Source organism: Panthera tigris, chromosome C1, assembly GCF_018350195.1.
Source record: "Panthera tigris isolate Pti1 chromosome C1, P.tigris_Pti1_mat1.1, whole genome shotgun sequence".
Taxonomy (NCBI): domain Eukaryota; kingdom Metazoa; phylum Chordata; class Mammalia; order Carnivora; family Felidae; genus Panthera; species Panthera tigris.
In genome coordinates this window covers 209,031,725-209,054,803 of record NC_056667.1, presented here as the reverse complement: position 1 = coordinate 209,054,803, position 23,079 = coordinate 209,031,725, and the positions used below count along the sequence as shown (strand labels likewise).

Genomic DNA, 23,079 nt, shown 5'->3' with positions numbered 1-23,079 from the left:
GTCAGCCATCTGTATGTCTTCTTTGGAGAAATGTCTGTTCATGCCTTCTGCCCATTTTTTATCCAGTCAACCTATCCATCAAAAGTGAGGATTAAAGTAAGACTTTACCAAGGGGTGCCTCGGTGGCTCCGTTGGTTAAGCATCCTACTTTGGCTCAGGTCGTGATCTCGCAGTTCATGGGTTCTAGCCCCGCATCAGGCTCTGTGCTGACAGCTCAGAGCCTGGAGCCTGCTTCAGATGCTGTGTCTCCCTCTCTGTCCGCTCCCCCCCCACACGCACGCTCTGTCTCTCTCTCAAAAATGAAGAAACATTAAAATAAGACTTTACCAAAATGAGCACTGCCTAAAGCTGTCTCCATGCACCCTTTCTAAGAAAGCTACTTGACAATGTGCACATTCAAAACGAGAGTAAATCAAGGAATAAGACATTGGGTGGAAACATATGATATGTGTCTTTCTCTGACAGATTTATTTCACTTAGCATTATACCCTTAAGTTTCATCTATGTTGTTGCAAACAGCAAGATATGTTTTCACTCATAAGTGAAATTTGAGAAACTTAACAGAAGACCATGGGAAAGGGAAGGGGAAAAAATAGTTTCAAACAGAGAGGGAGGCAAACCATAAGAGACTCTTAAATACAGAGAACAAACTGAAGGTTGATGGGGGTGTGTAGGAAGGAGGGGAAAATGGCTGATGGGCATTGAGGAGGGCACTTCTTGGGACAAGCACTGAGTGTTGTATGTAAGTGATGAATCATGGGAATCTACTCCCGAAGCCAAGAGCACACTGTATACACTGTATGTTAGCTAACTTGACAATAAATTGTATTTTAAAAATAAAGAAATAAAAAAGGAATAAGACATTGGGTAAGGAAGGCAGCAGATCCAAAATAGGAGAAGCTGGAAACTCCCAAGAAGACCGTTATGTGTGAAATCTGGAGGAAAACCAACCTGGATGAGAGTAAGAGAGTAGGGGACTCAGTAAAATGTCTCCAGGTTAAAGAAAAAAAGTGAGTAAAAGTTCCGTTGTGTTTAATGATATGAAAACCATTATTCTTAAGGCTCTTGTAAATCAATTTTAAGGAAGAATAATAGTGAAATAGAAAGCTAATCAGAAAAAAAAATAGGTATAATAGTTGGCTTTTGTTGTATGAGAGTCAACCACAATGCTTCAGAAGTGTTCGAATATATACTTCCTGTGGGTCTTCAGGTTGTTGTGGGGTTCCCAGACTGGGCTTGGCTTTTCCTTGTGTTCTTCACACCCCTTAAGCCCAGCAGGCTAGCCTCAGAACAAGCTCTTGTAAGGAAGATGGTAAGTATAAAGAGGACAACCCCGCCACACAGATACATTTCAGGCCTTGGCTTGCATTACCTATGCTAACATCTCATCGGTCAAAGCAAGTCATAGAACCAAATTCAAAGCTAATGAGCAGAGAAGTAGATTCTTCCCATGGAGTTGAGAAAGGATGAATATTGGCTGAACAATGATTCAATCTACTACGTAAGGCAAGAATTAAATCCAATAAGTTTTACTGAAAAAAGGAAAATCACATATACAACGTGGTTCCTCCTGATCAAATTACTTGATCACAACAAGGCAAACACGAAACATTGATTTGTCAAAAATTATGATATAAAAATATGGAGAAGAGAGAGGGGAGGGAAAGTGAGGTAAGGATAACAGCCTAAGACTGCTAAAACCTCATCTACAGTGAGGAGACCGTGTCTAACATTTGTGATCAATAAATAGCAGTATACTTGGGGCGCCTCAGTGGCTCAGTCAGTTAAGCATCCATTCGAGCCCAGCTGCCAGCACAGAGCCTGCTTGAGATTCTCTCTCTCTTTCTCTCTCTCTCTCTCTCTCTCTCTCTCTCTGTGTCTGCCCATCCCTCACTCATGCGTGTGCACACTCTCTTTCTCTCTCTCAAAATAAATAAATAAGCTTTTTAAAAAATAGCAGTAAACTTGAAGAAATTGAAGAAGGAGTTTGGGAAGTGTCACAGTTGGGTGGGCAGAAGGCAAATATTTTCCATTAACAGACTTTTAAACCATGTGTGTCTATTTTTTAGATTTAAAAGAGCTAGATAGTTTTAAATATATTGATAAGTGTATGGAGACTTTTAAACCATGTGTGTATATTACTTTGATCTAAAAGAGGTAGATAATTTTAACTACATATTGGTAAGTGTATGGAGAAGTAATAATAATAGCGAAGCAAAAATATTCATTAAGCATGTACTTTTCCAGGGTTTATAAGCTCTGTGTCTTAAACCCTTCCAAACACCTGATGAGATGGACACTGTTGTCTCCTCATTTAATGGAGGAGGACACAGAGCCTTTTAAGAAGTTGCTCAGGAGGGACAGAGCTGGGACTGGAGTCCAGTTCTCGACTACCATCCCTCACCTGGCCTGGGTTGTGTCAGGAGTTCAGCAAGGAAACAGTTGTGCGTGATAGAGAATTTGAAGTCCAGGCATAGCAAGGAGGGAGTAGGTGATGAGATGAGGTGGAGGGGAAGAGAATGAAGAGCACAGGGTGATGGTAAAGGGGCCAGCACCCCTACACACACACACACACACACACACACACACACACACACACACACACACACACAAAACCCTTCTTGACCAAGATATTTAGATACTCTACTAAACTTAAAGGGCTGGTGTGAATAGTATTTTTTCCCCATGAACACCAAAGAAGTGACTGAGTTTCACACCAGAGTTGATCTCTAGCAAGCTGGCCAGCCTTGTAAAAATATCTGGAGGATGCCACACTTTTGCACCGGTGACTTGAAGCATTAAAGATAATTGAAGGAGATTTCAGGGGGCATCTACCCTCAGCTGACAACCCCCATCTTCAGCTGTCAATGAAGCAAAATAAGTTACAGTTTTCATCATCTTCCAGTTGCTTCCTAGCGCTTAAAATAGAAAGCACAGAATCCTATCACGACAATGGAACCTTCATCTACCATTTTGCTAGCTTTCTCTTCCAGCATATCTACCTTTCCACATTGTTTCCTAGATTGATGTGTTCAAAGTTCCATCTGGCCTTTCTAAACCTCCATGTCTCAAAACCTTTACCCTTTACCCTTGTCTAGATTTCCGTATCATTTTAGCTTGTACCTCTGTTTAACCTCCATTCCTCTCTGTCTTCATTTAAAGTGGTCTAATTTCTAACAAATAAATATGTTAGGTCCCCAGATCATAAGGAAGAGAAGGATCCATGACCCTCTTGTTTACTGTTGTATGTCAGTACTTATCTCCACAAGTATAGAAGGGTTGCCCTTTAATTTCCTTTAAGTGAATAAATGAGTGAGTAGGATGAATAAGTACAGAAAGGAAGGAAGGGAAGGAGAGAGGAAAGGAGGGAGGAAAGAAGGAAGGAAGGACCTAGCTATGGAATTTGGTATGCTTTGCTTACCTGGGATTCAGTTTCCTTACAGATAAAAGAGTTGAGCCAGATGATTTTTAAATTCACTTCCTTCTCTAAAATTCTGTTGTTCTGTACTGCAGTAAAAATACTAAAACACATTTTCCGGTATGTGTTTGCACTTACATTTTAGAAAGTTAATTCTTTTGATCGTTTTCTTATCATTTACTCCTAGTGAAATTAAAATTTATTTGGTGGAGCTATTTGAAGGCCAGGAATGTTTCTTAAGCTTTACTCTGCGTCCCTTTCAAGTGGGAAATATTAACCGGCCACAGACATGATATGATGAGGTTTAGACATTACAAAGGAACGAACTTCACGGCCCATGCTGGCCTTACCCGGGCAGTGCTGTCTCTCTTTGCAGAGAGAGGGGTCTTTCGGAAGCTTTTCAAAAGCTACCAATATGCAATTCACAGTATTCTCCAGTTGAAAGCTATAACTTTAATCTCAGACGGGAACCTATAATGATATTTTTTTTAAATATTTTCCTCCTTTTCTGTAAATGATGAGGTCCAATTAATGGGTGTTTTCATGATTGAAGTCAGAAACATTGAAACCTGAAACTTAAAAAAACAAAAAACTCCACTCCTGCCTTATTCCTGTCAATGATTTTTGGAGTGGTTAGAGAATAGAAAGTATTTTCAGAACTTCTGAGTCACCTACCTATTTTGAACACTTGATTCCACAATCCAAATTGAAGTGTGCAGAGATTCACTTGCTGCATTTGTTACCAGCTTGAGCTAACTTGAATTAGAACTTCCATTATGAGGGCCTTTTCTCCAGAAGCCGTTCCCTTAAACAAATAAAGTTCAGGGAAGCAAAGTGGACAAAGAAGCCAGAAATCAGCATGTATGTCAGTTTCACCAAGACACACACACACACACACACACACACACACACACACACACACACACAGTCTTCATCATGCAGAAAGTCTTTTGAAACATGGATATTTTACTAATTAATCAGAAGCATGGTTGAAGGAAACAAATACGAAAACGCAGTTTTTATCATTTCCCTTATGATAGATGTTCCCTCTCATGGTTTTTTTTGTTTCTTGAATTATTTTTATCTAATTATTCATTCATTGCATGCAAACTACAGCTTTCCAAATTCCACTTTTCAAAGGTTTGACTTTAATAGTTATTTCACTGAAAAGCAAGTTGCTTCCGAAGACTTGCCTGTGTGTTGGAATATTTTAAACTGAGTCTCTAAAGAGCCCTCAGTATCCAAGCTGTGGGGACTGTAGTTGGGACACATGCCTTGAGCTAATGGCTTCACATGCAGACCTAGAACAGGCCAAATAGACTGAGCCCAGTGAAATGGAACGTGACACCTGCTTTCTGGTGCCAGTCATCAATGTGGATAGTCCATCTAGAGCTGTTCAAAAGAAGGGAAAAATACCTTTAGCCCGTTAGCAGCTGGATTGGAGGACTAAATTCTCTAGGGAGTCACTCCACGTTCCTGCATTACATCACCCAGGATATGCATTTGGAAGTGGCTACTGAGTTTTTGTTTTTTGCACCTTTTATCCATACCAGCGGACAGCAGTCTCACTTAATCACGGAAGACCCACAAAGGCTTTGCTCAGATATACCCAACGCATCCTGGGGAGGTAGAGTTTGGAGCTGTTTATGGGTTCGGCTCTCAAAAATACGAGATGTGCTAGGTAGATGTTTAGTTCAGATAAATTATTTGCATTTTAAAATTAGATTCACTATCGTTTATTCCTGATAATTTTGAGTGCTTAACTTGCTTTTCAACTCCTCTAAAATAATTGAAGTACTCAGACCCCAAACGTGTGTGTCTACCCTTTCTTTTGTGCAAAGGTCTATGGCTTTAAGGAGAGGAGAAAGGCAATCACTGGAGGTTTATTTTCTTTTATTACTTTAAAGGTAAAAAATTGGAAATAACCCTTAATGAAAGCTAGTTGAAGAGTTAAAACACAAATTTCTACAAAATTTAAACCCATGCAAGGTTTATATTCAATTTATCAAGTCTATAGCATTTGGTTCTTATGCCATAGTCAAAGATGAGTTGTTTCGTCACATCCGAAGGAAGATTTTTGTCAATTTACTGATACACTTTTCAACACTGGCAAAAAGTACATTTCTGGCTGACTTTTTTTAATGTTTAAAGTAAAGCTAATCCATATATCCACTTATGTACTGTGTTGAGAAACTGAAATTATGCATCGGATTCTAGTGGTTGATTTGTACACGTAAAACTTGGTATTTACTCTTTCTGATTCAAGATCCTTTTTCTCATAAAAGAGGTTCTGTGGTGTCTAGGTCTGTAAGTTCTCTCAAACAGCACTATTCATATTTAGGAACTTAAATGATAACGATTAAGCAGTGGTTGATGTTTTTAACCTCCCTACATGTCTGCTTTAAATTTTTTTTTTTTTACTCCCATGTATGCCTTTGGCTCCCAGTTTCATGTCTGTTGCAAACATCCACTGGTTTCATGGTGTGGAGTAAGGCAGCACTCTACCCATGGTGTGAATTTTGATGAATTAAGTCAGAACTACTTCTGGGAATAAGAAGGAAGGCATTTCTTCATCAAATGTCTTATATCCCTGAAAACCAATGTAGCACTCTGTACTAATACACGGTCCAAACATAAGTAATAAAGATTTAGAAAAAATAATTTAATGTTGTTCATCAATAAATAATGTTTCGGTAATTAAGCGGGAACAAAGATTTATACCAAGTGAAAAAGATCTGGGCAGAAGAGTGAGGAGCTATGTGCAAGGACCCAAACTTTTAATTGCTTTACGTTGTCAGAAATAGCTGCTCTTTATAAATATTCCCTCTCAAATTATTTAGATTGGGCCTTATGAAAGTGCCATTTTTGTGTGATCTAAGAGCGGCAATTTCAAATAATTCACCCTTACAGACAATAACCCAGAAATCAGTGAAATGTCATCCAATTTGCTCTGATGTTCTTTACTTTATGTTTCATTTAGTCTTCGTAGACATTCTCCAGAGTATTTCATTATCCCTCCGTAGACTAGAATCAAGCAAGGACAGAGCTGGCTTTGAAGCTCGGCTTCTCTGTAGGCAAAGCACAACCTCCTGCCTCCCCCACACTATTGTGTCTCAGAGATGAGAGACTGTTCCAGCCATGTAAGGGGAGAATATTCTCCCAAGGGTCAGCCAAGGAGATGACATGATTAAGTCATTTACTCTGGAGTTTCTTCCATTGTTTTTGGTGAAACTTACAGAATTTTTTCTTTAAAAATTTTAAAGTTTATTTATTATTGAGAAACAGAGAGAGACAGAGCATGACCATGGGAGGGGCAGAAAGAAGGGGAGACACGGAATCTGACGCAGGCTCCAGACTCTGAGCTGTCAGCACAGAGCCCGACGTGAGGCTCAGACTCACAAACCGCGAGATCATGACCTGAGCCAAAGTCGGACGCTTAACCCGACTGAGCCACCCAGGCGCCCCACTTACAGAATTGTTTTAACTTAAATTCAAGTTAGTTAACAGAGAGTGTAGTATTGGTTTCAGGAGTAGAATTTAGTGATTCATCAGTCACATGTAATACCCAGTACTCATGCCAACCAGTGTCCTCCTTAATGCCCATCACCCATTTAGCCCATCCTCCCACCCGCCTCCCCTCCAGCAACCCTTAGTCTGTTCTCTGTATTTAACAGCCTCTCACAGTTTGCCTTCCTCTCTCTGAACAATGATGTGTCCTCTCAAAGGAAAATAGGATTATTGTCAAAGATTGGAAAACTAGAATTTTTTTCTTGTCACATGGCCTATTTGCTTCTCCAGTTCTTTGCTGTTAGTTCTTTGATCGTGACTGTTCATACTTTGGGGATCTGGGTTATTCCTGACTTCCATGCCTCAGGAATAGCCCTGTTTTCTCTGTCACGCTTTCACTGGAGCATACTTATCCAGATTAAGGAGAGTTAAATTTTTTGAACAGATAGCATCCAAGAGAGTGGTAAGAACTTATTTTTTTCAAACAGCAGTGTAGGCACAATGAATTTCGAAGGATGAGATGTACAGAATCATCATATTTAACTTGATAATGGATAAGAATCTCATGTTCTACATATGAGTGATTTAGGGTCAGCAAACAGATCATCTCAACTAACCACCTCCTGAGGTCCAGCTCACTCATCAGGAGACATGAATCCTCTGACTACTTCCCCCTGCTCAATACATGCTCCACACACCTTAGAAAAGAATTTTCCCTATTAAATCATCCCTATTGATGATGATTCCCGTGGCTCTCTGAAATCTGGCTTACTTACAGGAGGCAAAGTGAAGAGTTGAAAGGTCATCTTGATTCCCAAAGAAACCAAATCTTTGCTGATGAATAGAAGATCCTTCACCATCATCAGTGATGTCTATAATAATTTATCTGCTTGATATTTGATCAACATTTGGCTTTTCTTTGCCTTCACTATACCAGAGCATGAATCTTGAGAGTTCAGAAGTTTATCTCAGCTCTTTATGCATTGGAAATCTAAATAACCTCTGTGAAAGAAAAAGTAAACAAAGTGGAAACAAGTGTATCCTATGCATTCTTTTTCCCTTTCAATTTAACATACAAGCAAGGTAGAGCGCCCAGATAAATTCTGTTCCAAGGGAAATTTGACTCATCTCTGCCCCCACCATTCTTGGGCATCATTTTTCCTTAATACTACCCCTTTCAGTGGGAGGAGATGATGGGAGAAAGCTCTCATCACTAAGGAGACAAGAGACGACAGTTATAGTCAAAAAGCTTTTATGTAGGTATGCCCAAAGGGAGGTGGGTAGGGGGATGGGTGAAATAGGTGAAGGGGATTAAAAGGTACAAACTTCCAGTTATAAAATAAATAAGCCACAGAGGTGAAAAGCTCAACAGAGAGAATATAGTCAGTAATATTGTAATAAGCTGGATGGTGACAGATAGTGATTAGACTTATCGCAGTGAATGCAGCCTATTGTATAGAATTGTCCAGTCGATACGTTAAAAAAATGATGTTGTATCAGTCATCAGAAAAAAACACATATTGAACGACTCTGGTTATATGAAATGTCCAAAATAGGTCAATGTGTGGAGACGCAAAGTAGATTAGTGGTTGCCTAGGGCTGGGGGTTGGGGGATTTGCGGGGAGAAAGGGAGACTAACTGCTCATAAATACACCTTCTTTCGTGGGTGAAGAAATATTCTAAAGTTAATTGCGGTGATGGTTGCACAATCCTGGGAATGTATTAAAAACCACTGAAGTATACTTTAAAGGGATAAGTCACATGTGAATTACATCTCAGTAAAGCACATCTTCAAAATGGAAATTTAAATACAGTGTGTTCTTCAACTGGTAAATGTATACCAGATATCGTATCTAAGTATTTCCTTTTTCTCCAAAAGAAGTGGCTTTTGACACAACAAAAATAGTGGGAAAATAAACAATTGAGTAGCATACTTCTTTATTTTTTAAGTTAGCAATAAAATTGGCTGGATGTACAGCTAGACTATCTGGCACAGTTTAGAAATTCCAGTACCTTTCACTGAGTCTCTCGTCACAAAATGCTTGACTAGCTTTCCTCAAAACAGCAATTCTAAGATATTTTTAAAAAATATTGGCAGTTTAAAAAGCAGAGAGATTTGACAGTCTTCAGTGTAAGTAACATTTTGTATTTCATTTTGTGTGATCTCTGCAATCATTTTAAAGCAATAGTAACTGGATACAAATACCGTTATCATTCCAAACATCGGGTGTGTTCGAGAATGTCTGACAGCATCATGACATAACAACGTTGATGCCTAAATTGCCATTTTACTTATCATCAGTCTAAACTACTCATCCGGAAAAATGCCATATTCCTTCAAAGAGAATTTTGGTCCACGATCCTGAATCTAGTAGGCGTCTTTTGGCTGGGGTAAGAAATGAGGCAGTTTTTTTCTTTGGAAGATGCGTAGATGGGCATTTTAATACCGTCAAATAGAGGTCCCATCCTTTCCGCATGGCCAGATGGCTGCATTGTTAGAAGCCGCGGAAGGAAGGGACTGAGTTTCTTCTGAGTTAAAGCTTAAGTGTATATTTGGTCATAGTAAGCATTCAAATGCCGAGATTTTAAAGGCAATTTGACATGATGCTTCTGGTTAACCTTTTCTAAGCAGTGCCTCCAGATAGAATGACCGCCTTCACAGGATTCAGCTGACATCAGGAGCGATGACAATACCCAGCAGAAGTCAAAGGCCCGGAACCCTGGATTAAAAGCCCTGCTGGTGTGCAGCCTCTGGGCGCCTTTTGGCGCTCCTGGATGTGTAATGCGATGACATTCCTCAACTATTGCATTAACCACCTGAAGAGCCCATGCAAAAATAAAACTGTCCACATACAGGGGCGCCGGGGTGGCTCAGCCAGTTGAGCAACTGACTCTTGATCTTGGCTCGGGTCATGATCTCATGGATGTGAGATCAAGCCCCACAGCAGGGCTCTGTGTTGGGCATGGAGGCTGCTTGAGATTCTCTGTCTCCCTGCACCCCTGCCCCACTCGTGATCCCCACCCCCTTCTCTCTCTCTCTCAAATTAAAAAAAAAAAAAAAAAACTGTCCACATGCAGTGGGAGTTTGCCCCTGACAGTCATCACCAGTTCTTTTTCTCTGGTTTCTGTTCAAAATGTCAAACCTGTTACATGACATACGGTATGTCTTTTGTCTGACACTTTTTTGTCTGACTTAAAATTGCTTTTGTCTGACTTCTACAATAAATAAATAATAAATATTTAAAGCTATTCAATAAGTGCAATTAACTCACAGAAGATGCTGTGGGTTACAATCCACTTCAAATTATTTCTTTTTTCCTGTTTTACTACATTTGAATGTTAACCTTTTTCTCACAGGGGCTTGGACCAAAATAGGTCTTATATCACTGTTTTCTAGAATCTCATAGTGAAATACTATTTTATAACATGCCTATAATCTCCTCCATTTATGAAAAGGGACCTACAGTGAAATAAATAATTGGTATTGCTTGACTAAATAATCCATAACACTAAGCAGATGAAATAGCAGTAGAATGTTTAGGATCGACAAATAACTTTTGAAGACTATTTGATGAGATTATGTAAAAACCACAATCATAAAGTGGCATCATTTTCTCAGTGATACTCTTCCAACCTTTTGTTTTAAAACTGTGATAATGACAGAAGAGAGGCATTTGCATTTGAAAGGTACATAAAACCACAAAATTCACTTTGTTAGGTAGGCAAGAAAAGAGGGGTCTGTGTTCTCTCGGGGATGATGTGTGTTTCCGTCTATCTCGGCTGAGCATGTCTGCAGGTGCTCCGAACGGGACACAAACAGACAACACGAAAGGTATTTTATATGAAGAGAAAAGGAGCTTCTATTGCAAGAAAACTGTTAATACCTTTTACCTGTATTTATTACCAATTCTGGTTCTCAATTTTTGCTTTTTTCTGTTTTTTAGCAAATCCTTAATCACAGAACAAAGAAGCCAATCTAAGTACTTTAAACAGTAGCAATTGCTGGATTAACATTAGTTCAGTTAATTCTATAAACTTCACTGTCTATTCCCTTATGTCCTTATTGGAAGACAGCTTTGTTTACTGATAACATTGGAATTCACTACATAAATAAGGAAAATAATTATTACAGATAAGATGCTTGTAACACCTGAGACAGTGCTTCCACTCTATTCGTGCCTATGCATCGATCAACAAGCATTTATTAAGCACCTACCCAATGCCAGGCTTCGCTAAACACTAAGAATTCAGTAACGAGCAAGGCCTGCCTTCGTGAATAAACCATCTAGCAAAGGCTGAAGGGAAATAACGGTGCTCAAGAGATTATTAAGTAAACACACATACTTTAAAACAACATTTCTCTGGATCAGTTGGTACTTTTGGATTTGCACATTCGGGCATTTTACAGATGACTCAGTAGCATCACCCCAGACCGAGATGAAGAGTCAACACAGAAAGGTTACATCTTATTCCCAGGTGACTGGTATCTCAGACATTCAGCCTCCCTGCCTGCAGCATTTTCTCTGCTGAAGGGACCCCTTTCAACGCACGGCCCATAGAACCATAATGCAGACTCTCCCAGGCTGTCATATTTTAGTCACATAAAACACTCACCCGAAACCCCCAGAAACTTCTTTTCAACTTCCATCACCAATTGTTTCCTTATACCCTCCTGCAACAACACAGGGAACAGCCTTACTTGTTGGAAGGGAAATGCTAACCCTCGGGTCTTTCTCAACTCTCACGGCACTGGGAGTCTAGCATACAATGATGAGTTCCTCTTTACCTCACCTCTTTAAAAAGTCTGCTGAGGTATGCCCAGATTCTTCATAGCGTAGAAAGAAAGGCATATTGCTCACCAACTTGGGCCTCACTTCTGGAATTTCTCTAGGATGTGCCCCTCACCTTGGTCATCGCAGCCCCTTTCTTCTCCCTCTCTTCACCTTGTGCTTAATTCAGAGCCTCTCGCCCTCACTCAGCTGGGGCTGATGGGGGCGGTGGGGGAGATCATCCATTCATGGTTTGTGCCATTGTAAATTTGTCCTGCCTGCTCCCCTCAAATCCAGCCTTCTCTGCAATGCCATTGGTGGTTGACCACATTCTCCCACTTTCCTTCTCCACCATTTCTGTAATGGCAGGCTTCTCACTTCTGTAATAATATTCTTCATAGATTCAAAGAATGCGTTCTGCCTCCAGACCGTAACTCCCTGAGAACAAGAACAATAACGCGCATTGTTTGTCTTCTCAGAACCCAGCACCAAAACCACACCCCTCAGAAATGAGGCGCATTTCCCCCTCTCCTCACCTTGCACAACCTCCTACCCCATACCCACCATTCCCCAACTCTTCTGGACACAAGCTTGTCACATTCTCCACTTGGAGTTCGGTCTTAGTGGGTGCCTACATCTCCATAAAGAAACCAAGGCCTCAGAGAGTGAACATTTGGAGAGGAACCATTACACAGACCATTTTGGCATGAAGTGGATTCACTCTAAAGCCTAAAATTCAGAGCCTAAAAGTCAGGGCTCCTCATGTGCCCATTCCCCCCTCCCACAAGCTCAAGTGGTTAGATGCTTGTAAAATTTTCAAAATTTTCAAAAGGAAGATCTTTTAACTACAATGATCTCCTTCCAATGAGACTCCCCACTACCTTTTATTATGTTGAGGGTCATTGGAGTGACCGCAGACGTGTGTGGGGTCTGACTTGAAGGAAATTGAGTGGGGTTGTGTATACATAAGATATTTTTATACAATTTGAGGTCACTTCTTTATATAGTTAGGCAATTGCTAGCCATACACATGTAATAATGGCTCCCAGGAATACCTTTACCATCGACAGTGGCAACTCAGCCAGACATTGATTGAGACATGTAGGTGTCAGGTCAGAAATGGTTTCACAATGTAAATATGTCCTACTGGAAACATATAGATAGTGGAGAGAAAACAAGGTTTATAGGGCAGAAGCTATTCTGTGGAGAATTCTTCCCGTCATCAGACATGTGAACTTGTAAAGACAAGACTGGTTTCTGACTGATGCCTGGTCAACACAGAAGTTCTCTCCTGGAGGAAATTTGTTTGATAACATTGAAAAATTATAATCGCACCATGCCTTTTTTTTTCTTTTTAAATGAGAATCAAACAAGAAGAGAATATAGCCAAATTCTCATGTTTGTAGACTTGTAGCGGTATAACAAGTAATGAGCATGCCTACAACAAACAACTCCTATATGAAAGAACTTTTAGAGTGGCTTCCCACTGAATTTGAAAACTTGGAAAATGTATAAAATATTATCAATAAAACTTAGTGAAGTTGAAAAAATCTACCAACAGTATTAGGTTAAGACTGAATTATGTTTCTTCTCTATCCAGGGAAAATGTTATAAAACTACCATCAAATGAAGCCAGAAACGTAGATAAAAAGTATTATGGAGGTGTATTAGGCAGTAGATCAGTTAAAATATCTTTTTTTCTGGAGGTTGTCATGTTTGTGATGTTTGTTACCTCTTTTAAATTTGGTATTTGTGAATGATTTCTTCTTCTAAATAAATGAGTATCCACTTTCACTTGTGATTTAGAATTTTTGAGGGGCGCCTGGGTGGCTCGGTCGGTTAAGCGTCCGACTTCAGCTCAGGTCACGATCTCGCGGTCCGCGAGTTCGAGCCCCGCGTCGGGCTCTGGGCTGATGGCTCAGAGCCCGGAGCCTGCTTCCGATTCTGTGTCTCCCTCTCTCTCTGCCCCTCCCCCGATCATGCTGTGTCTCTCTCTGTCTCAAAAATAAATAAACGTTAAAAAAAAAAATTAAAAAAAAAAAGAATTTTTGATTTTGTTACTCTTTTTTGTAAAAAGGTCTTCAGACCTTGTATGTACATCAGGCCCTTAAAAACCTAGATCATCCTCTCCCACCAAGATCTGGAAAGATCCGTGTGCCAAGTGTAAGCAAGCGATTGGTTTATGTCTGGCTTTGTTCTAGTCTCGGCCCAGCTGGCAAGTGTGAAGGGTTTCTTCCAAATGTAGGCAGAGTTTTACATGACAATCCAGAATGAATAAAAAGAAAGCCCATCTTCAGAGAACAAAAGACAATATCAGTGGGCAGAGAAGTCGTTATTATAGATGCCTTGCTTTGGTTTCTGCTTTGTCCTCTGCCACTGTGAGAGAAGAGCCTTGTGATGCCCGAGTCAAGGTAACCCACCTTTCTTCAAGGTGAATGGAAAACCGTCGAGTCAATTCAGCAACTGCCGTTGCTGCATGTTATTCAACGCCCCTGAGGACTCCTAGATATTGAACCAGGCTTCCAAGGGCAAAGTTCCGATTATTGCATGAGTATTTGCAAACTGCTCTAAACCGTGCACTCCTTCCAAGCACCATCTACTATTTATGTCACCATTTGTGCTGCCCCTACAGGAGCTCATGCCCAGAGCTAAATCCTCCCTATTTAGCCATCTTATTAACCCGAAGGAGGAGAACCTCTAAGTGAGAATGTGGATGGCGGTTCATGCCCTTTCTTCCCCCAAATGCCCATCAAGTTGTTCTTAACAAGCAGATAGTGTATCCTAGGGATATGCTGCAAGGATATTGTGAGTTCAGAAATCCAGAAAACCTTCTATTGATGGGAAGTAAAACAGTAGTGATCTTTACAAAAATTTAGCAATGTAAATTGCTATATATATATATATATATATATATATATATATACAGAGAGAGAGAGAGAGGGTGCAAGCTGGAGAGAGGAGGAAAGGGAAAGAGAAAGAGAATCTTAAGCAGGCTCCATGCTCAGTGCAGAGCCCAACACAGGGTTCTATCCCATAACCCCGGGATCATGACCTGAGCAAAAATCAAGAGTTGGGCACTTAACTGACTGAGCCCCCCATGCGCCCCTAACTACGTAGTTCTTAAAGACTTACCCAAAGTCTTTCAATTATGTTTTCTTATTAAACCTCAAAAAGAAAAAGGATGGACTCTAGGAAATCATGACCCCGAACAACTAACTGAAATCAGAAGGGCGCGTATGCTTCCAGGAATTGACCCAAAAGTCTGACTAAATATCCAAATAATTGATTTTATCAGTTTTATATGGGCAAATTAACTTGTTAAGAATAAGAAACTTTAATCACTATGTACACCTGAAACAGATAAAACATTATGTGCGAACTATACTCAAATTCATTAATTAATTAATTTCAGAGGGAAAAAAGAATACATCTCACCTCTTTGTTCTCTAAGTTTTCTTCTCCCCATCTCCATGTGAATGCCCATAGGTTTTTTTCTTGTGCTGTGTTTGAGCTTTAAACTACAACCATTCTCTTACTGTTGTTCTGAATTCTTTTTTAATGTTGTCACTGTTGTTTTCATACTCAGCCTATTCAGACACTTATTTAAGATGGCTAAAAAGAGGCAAACTATACAGCAGGATTAAATAAATCAGCTAAAACCCTGAAACAAAGAGAAATCCACTTTTCCTGCACTGTATTAAAAATGAGAAGAGAAAGGGAAGATGAGGGGGAAAAAGGGAGAAATGGAGAGAAACGTTCACTGCATTTATAAACAGAGGTTCCAAGGGTGACCAAGTCTTTTTTCTTATTTCATGAGTTTTGCTAACCCCGTATAAGCCTGCAGATTTTGTTGTGACTTACATGGACTTGAATACAAAGAGACTGTCCGGTTTGTTGTGCCACGAACGGAAAGGGGCGCTCTGTGGAATCCAGGGATTTGTGAGGAGGGCCTTAGAGGTTTGCATAGAAGCCCAAAGGTACAGCGGCCATTTCTGTATCAGATCAACTACACAAAACGTGCGGGATTCTTACATCATTTTCCCCAAATGGATTCCTGCTTTCTTCTGAAAGAACTGCCACGGTTTTTCACTTACATGGCTGTTTTTGCCCTCTTTCTCAGGTTTGCTTCGTGAACCTGGATGTGAACAAGGATGCGTGCAGCACGGAGCACCTGCAGCAGGTAATGCTGGGAGCACAGACTCCCCGGGAGCTCATGACAAGGGCTGCCTGCGCTGACCAGACAGCTGACGTGACGTTTTCCATAAATGATGCTCATTTCGTTGGAGACTCTTTAGCTGGATGGTGTCATCACGGCCCATTCCCTGACCGTCTCCCTGCCACCTCCCACAGTTTGCCTTCCTTATGCTTGTGATGCTTGCTTTCCCAAGATAACGGGGCCGCTCTCCAAACAGGTGCTTTTTCCTGCCCACGGGGCCTGATAGTGGCTTTTTGAGCCCCCGTCTTCATCCCATCTCAAACACCCCGCCTGGGATGATGTCTCCAAGGCTTTTCCCAACCTGCTGGATACCAACCAGCCCTTCTCTGCGGGTCTCAGGTCTGCTCCTTCCTGCTGCTTTGAGGAAACGCTTGGTCTCTGACCTTGGTTTCCCAGCCCTACACTCATCTGGGGCTCGCACTTGTGCGTTCTCCAGCAGCTACATATTCCAGGCTCATCTGAGGTTGTGATGATCCCGACGTAAATCCTTGACAACATGCAAGACGTTGAAGGACCCCTCAGTCCTTTGGAACGAGAGCTAACAAGGGGTCCTATAGGAAGAATTAATTGGGTTCTTTTTTTTTTACATTTATTCATTTTTGAGACACAGAAAGACAAGTGCCATCAGGGGTGGGGGCAGAGAGAGAGGGAGACACAGAATCCGAAGCAGGCTCCAGGCTGTCAGCATAGAGCCGGATGTGGGGCTCGACCTTACGAACTGCGAGATCATGACCTGAGCCGCAGTCGGAAGCTTAACCCACTGAGCCACCCAGGCGCTCTTGTTTCGTTTTGTTTTTTGTTCCCTTGCCAGTGCTGCACCTGAAGCTTCTCAAACCCAGTTGCCCATACAGCTTATCCATTACAGACTTCCGCAGAGCTTCCGACGTCATTCATCCATGTAGCACTGGAGGGATTAAAAAAAAGTGTACATATCATTTCGTTTAGGGGACTTGTGGTGCAGAGTCACAGAGAGAGAAGGAGGGACCAAAGCAAGTTGGCATCTTAAGGACTGTGTGTTTGAAGATTTATGGGAGGGATTTGAGACAGTCTTCTTCTACAGCTAAGCGTAGAAACCTGGCATCCACTTAGCTGCCTAAACTTGTGTGAACTCATCTTCTCTGGGCCTCAGGCTACTTATGTGCAAAAATAAAGAAAGTAGTAACGGGACCTAATCAGTATGGGGGTGTTGTGGGGATTAAATGTACTAAAACGTAACATGTGTGCAGTCTTTAGCACAGTGCCTGGTACATAGAGCAAAATTAATGTTAGAAATTATTTTATTGTTGATATTATGATTATTGACTTTGTTAAAACAGATGATGATTAGACAAGTCTCTCATTCCAAGTTTTAAAGGAAAGAAAAAACCCTTACTATGCATACCTGTGGTGTGACAGTAATTATTAAATGTCTACTTTGGCATATTTAGAAGCAAAGAGTTTTTAAAGCTTTAAGTGATTTCCTATTCCAGTGTAAACCTTCAAGTTTCAGCTTCACACTTCGTCTAGTAATAATCTTAGTAGATTAAGTAATCTATCATTGGTGTAGTTATTCAGGTATATTATTTTTGCAAGTAAGTAGTTTGGGGGTAGTGTTTTGGAGGTGAAAAGAAATCATCTAAACTAATAAAGATTCTTCCTCTACAGAAATTGGTCAACGTTTCACCAGATCTTCCAAAACTTATCAGCTCCATGAATGTCCAGCAGCCAAAAGAAAATGAAATTGTTCTTCTAAGTGGCTTAACATCCGGAAATCTCCAGGCAGATTTTGAAGTTTCACAGGTAAGAGATGTAAACTCTTGATAAAATGTTCATCAGAGATAAGTCATCTACGGTCAGCTCTTGCCACAAGTCAGTACGGACTTCAAATAGATGCTACATTTAAGCTTCCATAGCCTAGGACTCAAAAATTTCTTTGCAATCAAGAGCAGTGTTTCTGTGTATCTGTGTTTCTTCTAAATATGCCACTCAGAGTTTGACAGAGCTTCCCTTACCTCAACCCCTACCATTTATTATATTCTCAAGTTCATGTTGTCAAGTTGTACTTAAACTAGAGCAGACATGCTGGGAATTGACAGCTTAGCTTGGTTTTCTACAAATCCATTAGATAGTCAAAAATAGACTCATCTTGGGGCGCCTGGGTGGCTCAGTCAGTTAAGCGTTCGGCTTTTGATTGTGGCTCAGGTCACGATCTCACAGTTGGGAGACGGAGATTCTCTCTCTTCATCTCTCTCTCTCTCTGCCCCTCCTTCACTCATGCTCTCACTGTCTCTCAAAAGAAACATTTAAAAAAATAGATTCATCTTCTGTTTCACATATGATACGAAAATTCTAATTCATACTATATGGTCCCAGCATCCCAGTATTTCTTCTTTCTGGATGTTATTTATTTCTTAGGATATACCAAATGAGTCATGATAATAAATACAGGATTGCAGCCCCGTGGGTGGAATGTGCGTTTCCTAGACGTAAAGAGTAAAATTCCTAGAGGAAATGAATGTTACTAAAAATAAAGCAGGAATTAAGATGCTATTTTTCTCATTCAGTGTACTGATGTTCGTTATTATTAGAGAAATCATTATAACATTCTTTACTTGAAGACAAATTTTTTAAATTATAAATTGTTCAATTTACAAATATATATATACACACGTATGTATATATGTGTGTGTATATATATATACATGTATATGTATATATATACACGTATATATACGTGTATATATATGTGTATATATACGTGTATATATACGTGTATATATATATGTGTATATGTGTGTATATATATATATATATATACACACATATATATATGTAATGATTTCTAAAGGCACATCATATTGAAGATTGTTGATTTTTCCCAAATAAGATATGCTGATAGTGACACATAACACCACTACGGATTAAAATGATGAACATTTGCTTTCCTCCGAGTTGTTCTTTCTTGGGTTTTAGTTTTGCTGGAAAATTTTAAGATACTCTTTTATTCTTCAGTCCTTTGAAATACCAAAAAACTCGGAAATGTACCCACTATTTCTAGCATCTACCCCGGATGCTTCATAAAAATCTGCACACAGCCTATTACAATTTGGTAATTAAGACTAGAACCAAACTTCTCCATCTATCTCATAATTTATATTCTTAGTGAGAAAATTAATCATCTGGAAAGAGAAAACAGAAATGGCCCTAAGTGCCTTCTCTTTATATCGGACAAAACTATGATGACCAAAAGTAATTTCCAAAACTGAGTTTTAAAAGTATTTCTGTACCAAGCCTGTTAGGATTTCTAATTAAACATGACAGAAAATAGGCTCATGCATGAAAAGAATGTAGCTAAAAAACTAGTGGGTAGATGGGGCGCCTGGGTGGCTCAGTTGGTTGAGTGTCCAGCTTCGGCTCAGGTCGTGATCTCACAGTTCGTGAGTTCAAGCCCCGTGTCGGGCTCTGTGCTGACAGCTCAGAGCCTGGAACCTGCTTCAGTTGCTGTGTCTCCGTCTTTCTCTGCCCCATCCCCAGTCATGCTCTGTCTCTCTCTGTCTTAAAAATAAATAAAACATTTAAAAAGAAAAAAACTAGTGGTAGATTATTATAGGGACTTGAACAGTGCCATCAGGACATGAATTTCCCCTTGTGACCTCTTTCCGGCTTTCTCTCTCTTTAATGTTTATCAATCTTTTCCCATAAGAAGACCATTCCCTTTGGGTTCAAGTTGAGCAAGAGTGAATGTCTCCCCCAGGTGGCTAACAGTAAAAGTCTAATTGTGTTCTATTGGCTCTCATGTGTCACGTGCCTATCGCTCAACCACTCACTATGGCCTGAGGATTGCAGTGTTCAGATTGGCCAGGCTGGGTCACGTGATCACCTCAGAGGGTTTAGGTGAATTAACTCCATGGAAATCACTGGCATTATGGGTGAGCCAGAAAACGATGCCTCACAGGCTATGAGAACCAGAAGAAGATTGAGTGATGTTGGGTCACAAAAACAACACAGATACTAATTGGGGTTAGGGAAAGTTAAATTATCAGGACTTATTAAATATCATCCATCAAAAGCATGCTTAAAAATCTGCATATTTGTTCCTAGGAGTCGTCAAGAATTGCCTGTGAGCTATAACACTCTTAAATGTTTCCTACTTCCCTCTTCTAAAAGTCCTCATCACTTCCTATATATCACTTCACCCTTCTGCCATCTCCCAAAGGCCTACATCGTTTTTTCAGATACCACAATCCATGTGTTTTAATAAATTAGCAATGTTGGGGCAGCATATCAATAATGAATCCGATCTTAGCCAACCATAGCCGGTACCTAATTCTTTAGGGATTGTCTCAATTTGGCTGCCTCGCCTCAAGAAATTCAGTTACCTGTTGATTCCTAAGTAAACATGGAGATATTGGCAGAGGCAGCATGAGCTGGGTTAATGGGGGGAATCTAAGGGCATTCCCAAGGGCATAGCTATTGTTCCCACTGACCCTGTGAAGAAGGCAATAAACGAGCTACTTGGCACCTTTGACCCTGGAAATTACAATGCCCAAGATGTTCAGTGGTGCAGATAACAAATTACCTCACTTCTTTCAACTGTAATTTCCTATTCTATAACATGGAGATTTAAAAAAATACCTTTTCTCCATTCTCAGAGACTAGTCACAGTGATTTTCATAAAATAACATGAAGGTACCTTGGGAAGGACTATTCAAATGCAAATTGTATTTTCTCTCCATGTCCAAAAAGTTGAAGGAAGGTGAAGTAGAAAGAAAATTTCATTTAAAGCAAAATAAGGTACCAGGGTGGAGTACTATATACACCAGGAGTAATCATCCATTCTCCTTTGGGGAAGAGAAGTGTAATATTGCTGCAAGGGATGGTGTACAGAGTGCCTTTTCTGCCTCCTGAGGAGTTTTGTTATTTTCTCATAGATGATTACGAAATGATTGTTCAATGTCTTCGTCTTTCCAGCTCAGCAAATGACTCACATGCTTTTTTATATTGCTACGTTATTTTACAATTGTACAACTGGAAAAAATGTGAGAAAATATTTATCATCTACTTTATTCATTCATTCAACAAATATTTACTATGCACCTGGAAAAGTGCAAAGCACAGGGGGTTAAGGATACAGTGGTAAATGAGTCGGACATCTTGCTCTCAAAGAGCAACTTACTTAGTCTGGCATTATCTCAGATGTTATTTCTTTTGGATATAATTAAATGTATATAAACACATTGCACAACTGTCCATGTACCTGTGTCTCAAAAGACTAATGAATACATACCAGCCAGCAACAAATAAGAAATTGCCACAACAGGTACATTTTCCTTTCTCAGGCCATCCTTAGGATAAGACTCTAAAATATCTTAAAGAAAATCGTCATGCCCATGGTCAAGTAAAATACTAAGTGGAAAGTACAAGTAAAAGCAATTATTTTCCTACAGAAGAAAATGTTTCTGAGATGCTTATTATGTACAATAATAAGATCTACTCCCGTGGCCGACCTTTCTATGAGATGAACACATAATTTTACTGAGCATGTGTGCGTTTGAGGAGGTCCAGGTGCAAACCACCCTTCTTTCCAAATTGCACGGTTTTGGTTAATACTGGAGTTTTGCCAACTGGGCCAGGAAGTCATGGGGAGAATTGGAAAGGACACAGGAATCCAACAGATCTGGATTGCAGTGCTGGCTTTCCACTTTATATTGGTGTAGACTTGAAAGGACCAGTAAGTCTTTCTGTGCCTGATTTCTCCTCTATAAAAGAGCAAAGGCATCACCAGCCTCACAGAAATATTGTTTGCATTGAAGGTAACACGATATTCAAAACACTTAATAGACTACAATAAAAATTATATAATAATACCTGCCATTATTTTGCAGGTTATAGTGTTTGGTCTTCATTTCCCTAAGACTCTCGGGATGTTTATTTACTTTCAAGAAGCTTGTTAAGAAAATATGTTTTCTTTCTAGGAATGCAATAGCCATGGAACATTGCACTTTTAATACAACTCTTTCTCTACATTTGTTTTGAGGTGTTATTTAACTGTTCGTTAATATCTCTTTTGGTTCCTGCAACAATATATAAAACCTTATGTCATATGTATTTAATCTGAATGATATGAAATGGCCAATACGCAGCCATTTTTACCTACAAAGAACTTCATTTGGTTCCACTTAATAATTATTTTTATTCATGCCTTATCCACCGGTAATATATTGTGTCCCACCCCCCTGGGGAATTATCTAATTCATGTTTGTACCTACCAGCATACCTTGCATGTAATACACACCCAAAAAGTATGTTATAAATTTCAAGTTAGTGTATTATGTCTGAATTCAGTGGAAATAAAATTAATCACGCCAGCTACCATTACTCTACAACAATTGTTCCTCATTATTGCGAGGGATCTCAGACCCTTTGTGACTTCCATAAAAGCTACAGACCATTACTTCTCAAATGTTAAGGCATGTAGGAATCACCAAAAGAGTTCTGGAAAATGCAGATTCTGATTTAGTACCTCCGAGGTAGGTTCTGAGATTATACACATCTAATAAGCTGCCAAACCACGCCAAGGCTGCTGGCCTACATACAACCCACACTTTGAAAAGTAAGGTCAGAGCGCACCTGGGTGGCTCAGTCAGTTAAGCGTCTGGCTCTTGATTTGGGCTCAGGTCATGATCTCACAGTTCATTAGATCAAGCCCTGCATCAGGCTCTGAAATGACAGTGCAGACTCTGCTTGGAATTCTCTCTCCCTCTCTCTCTGCCCCTTCTCCTCTCTCTCTCTCTCTCTCTCTCTCTCTCTCTCAAAGCAAATAAACTCTAAAAAAAAAAAATAAGGTTATGACCTCCCTTCTTTGAAAAACAGACCTAACTGCATAAGCACATAGATCAATTCCATTTCTGAGCCTCCTGGACCCCTTGGAGAATGGTTGGATTTTTCATTTTGCAATCACCTGTTCTAGAATTACTCTAATTATAATATTCAACCAAAAAGACTGAAAAATATATACTACTTTCAGAAATACAATATGGATGTCGGTATACATGTATTTCTCTGTGTGTGCACACACTTACCCCTCACACACGCATATATCCACATTCAAGAATTCCAAAATGACAAAATTAACTCTGATCCTAGAAAGCACATGATTTAAATGATCCTTTTTGTAAGACAAACATTTG

General features: G+C 39.9%; 1 protein-coding gene across 1 annotated transcript in view; it reads left to right on the top strand.

The window, feature by feature from the left end:
* LOC102966740 (SPHK1 interactor, AKAP domain containing) overlaps positions 1-23,079 on the top strand; it is a 160,401-nt gene that overhangs the window by 102,884 nt on the left and 34,438 nt on the right. The window contains exons 4-5 of the mRNA XM_042995545.1: positions 15,815-15,874; positions 17,555-17,689. Of these exons, the coding sequence (XP_042851479.1) occupies positions 15,815-15,874; positions 17,555-17,689 (195 nt within the window). The remainder of the gene's footprint in view (positions 1-15,814; positions 15,875-17,554; positions 17,690-23,079) is intronic.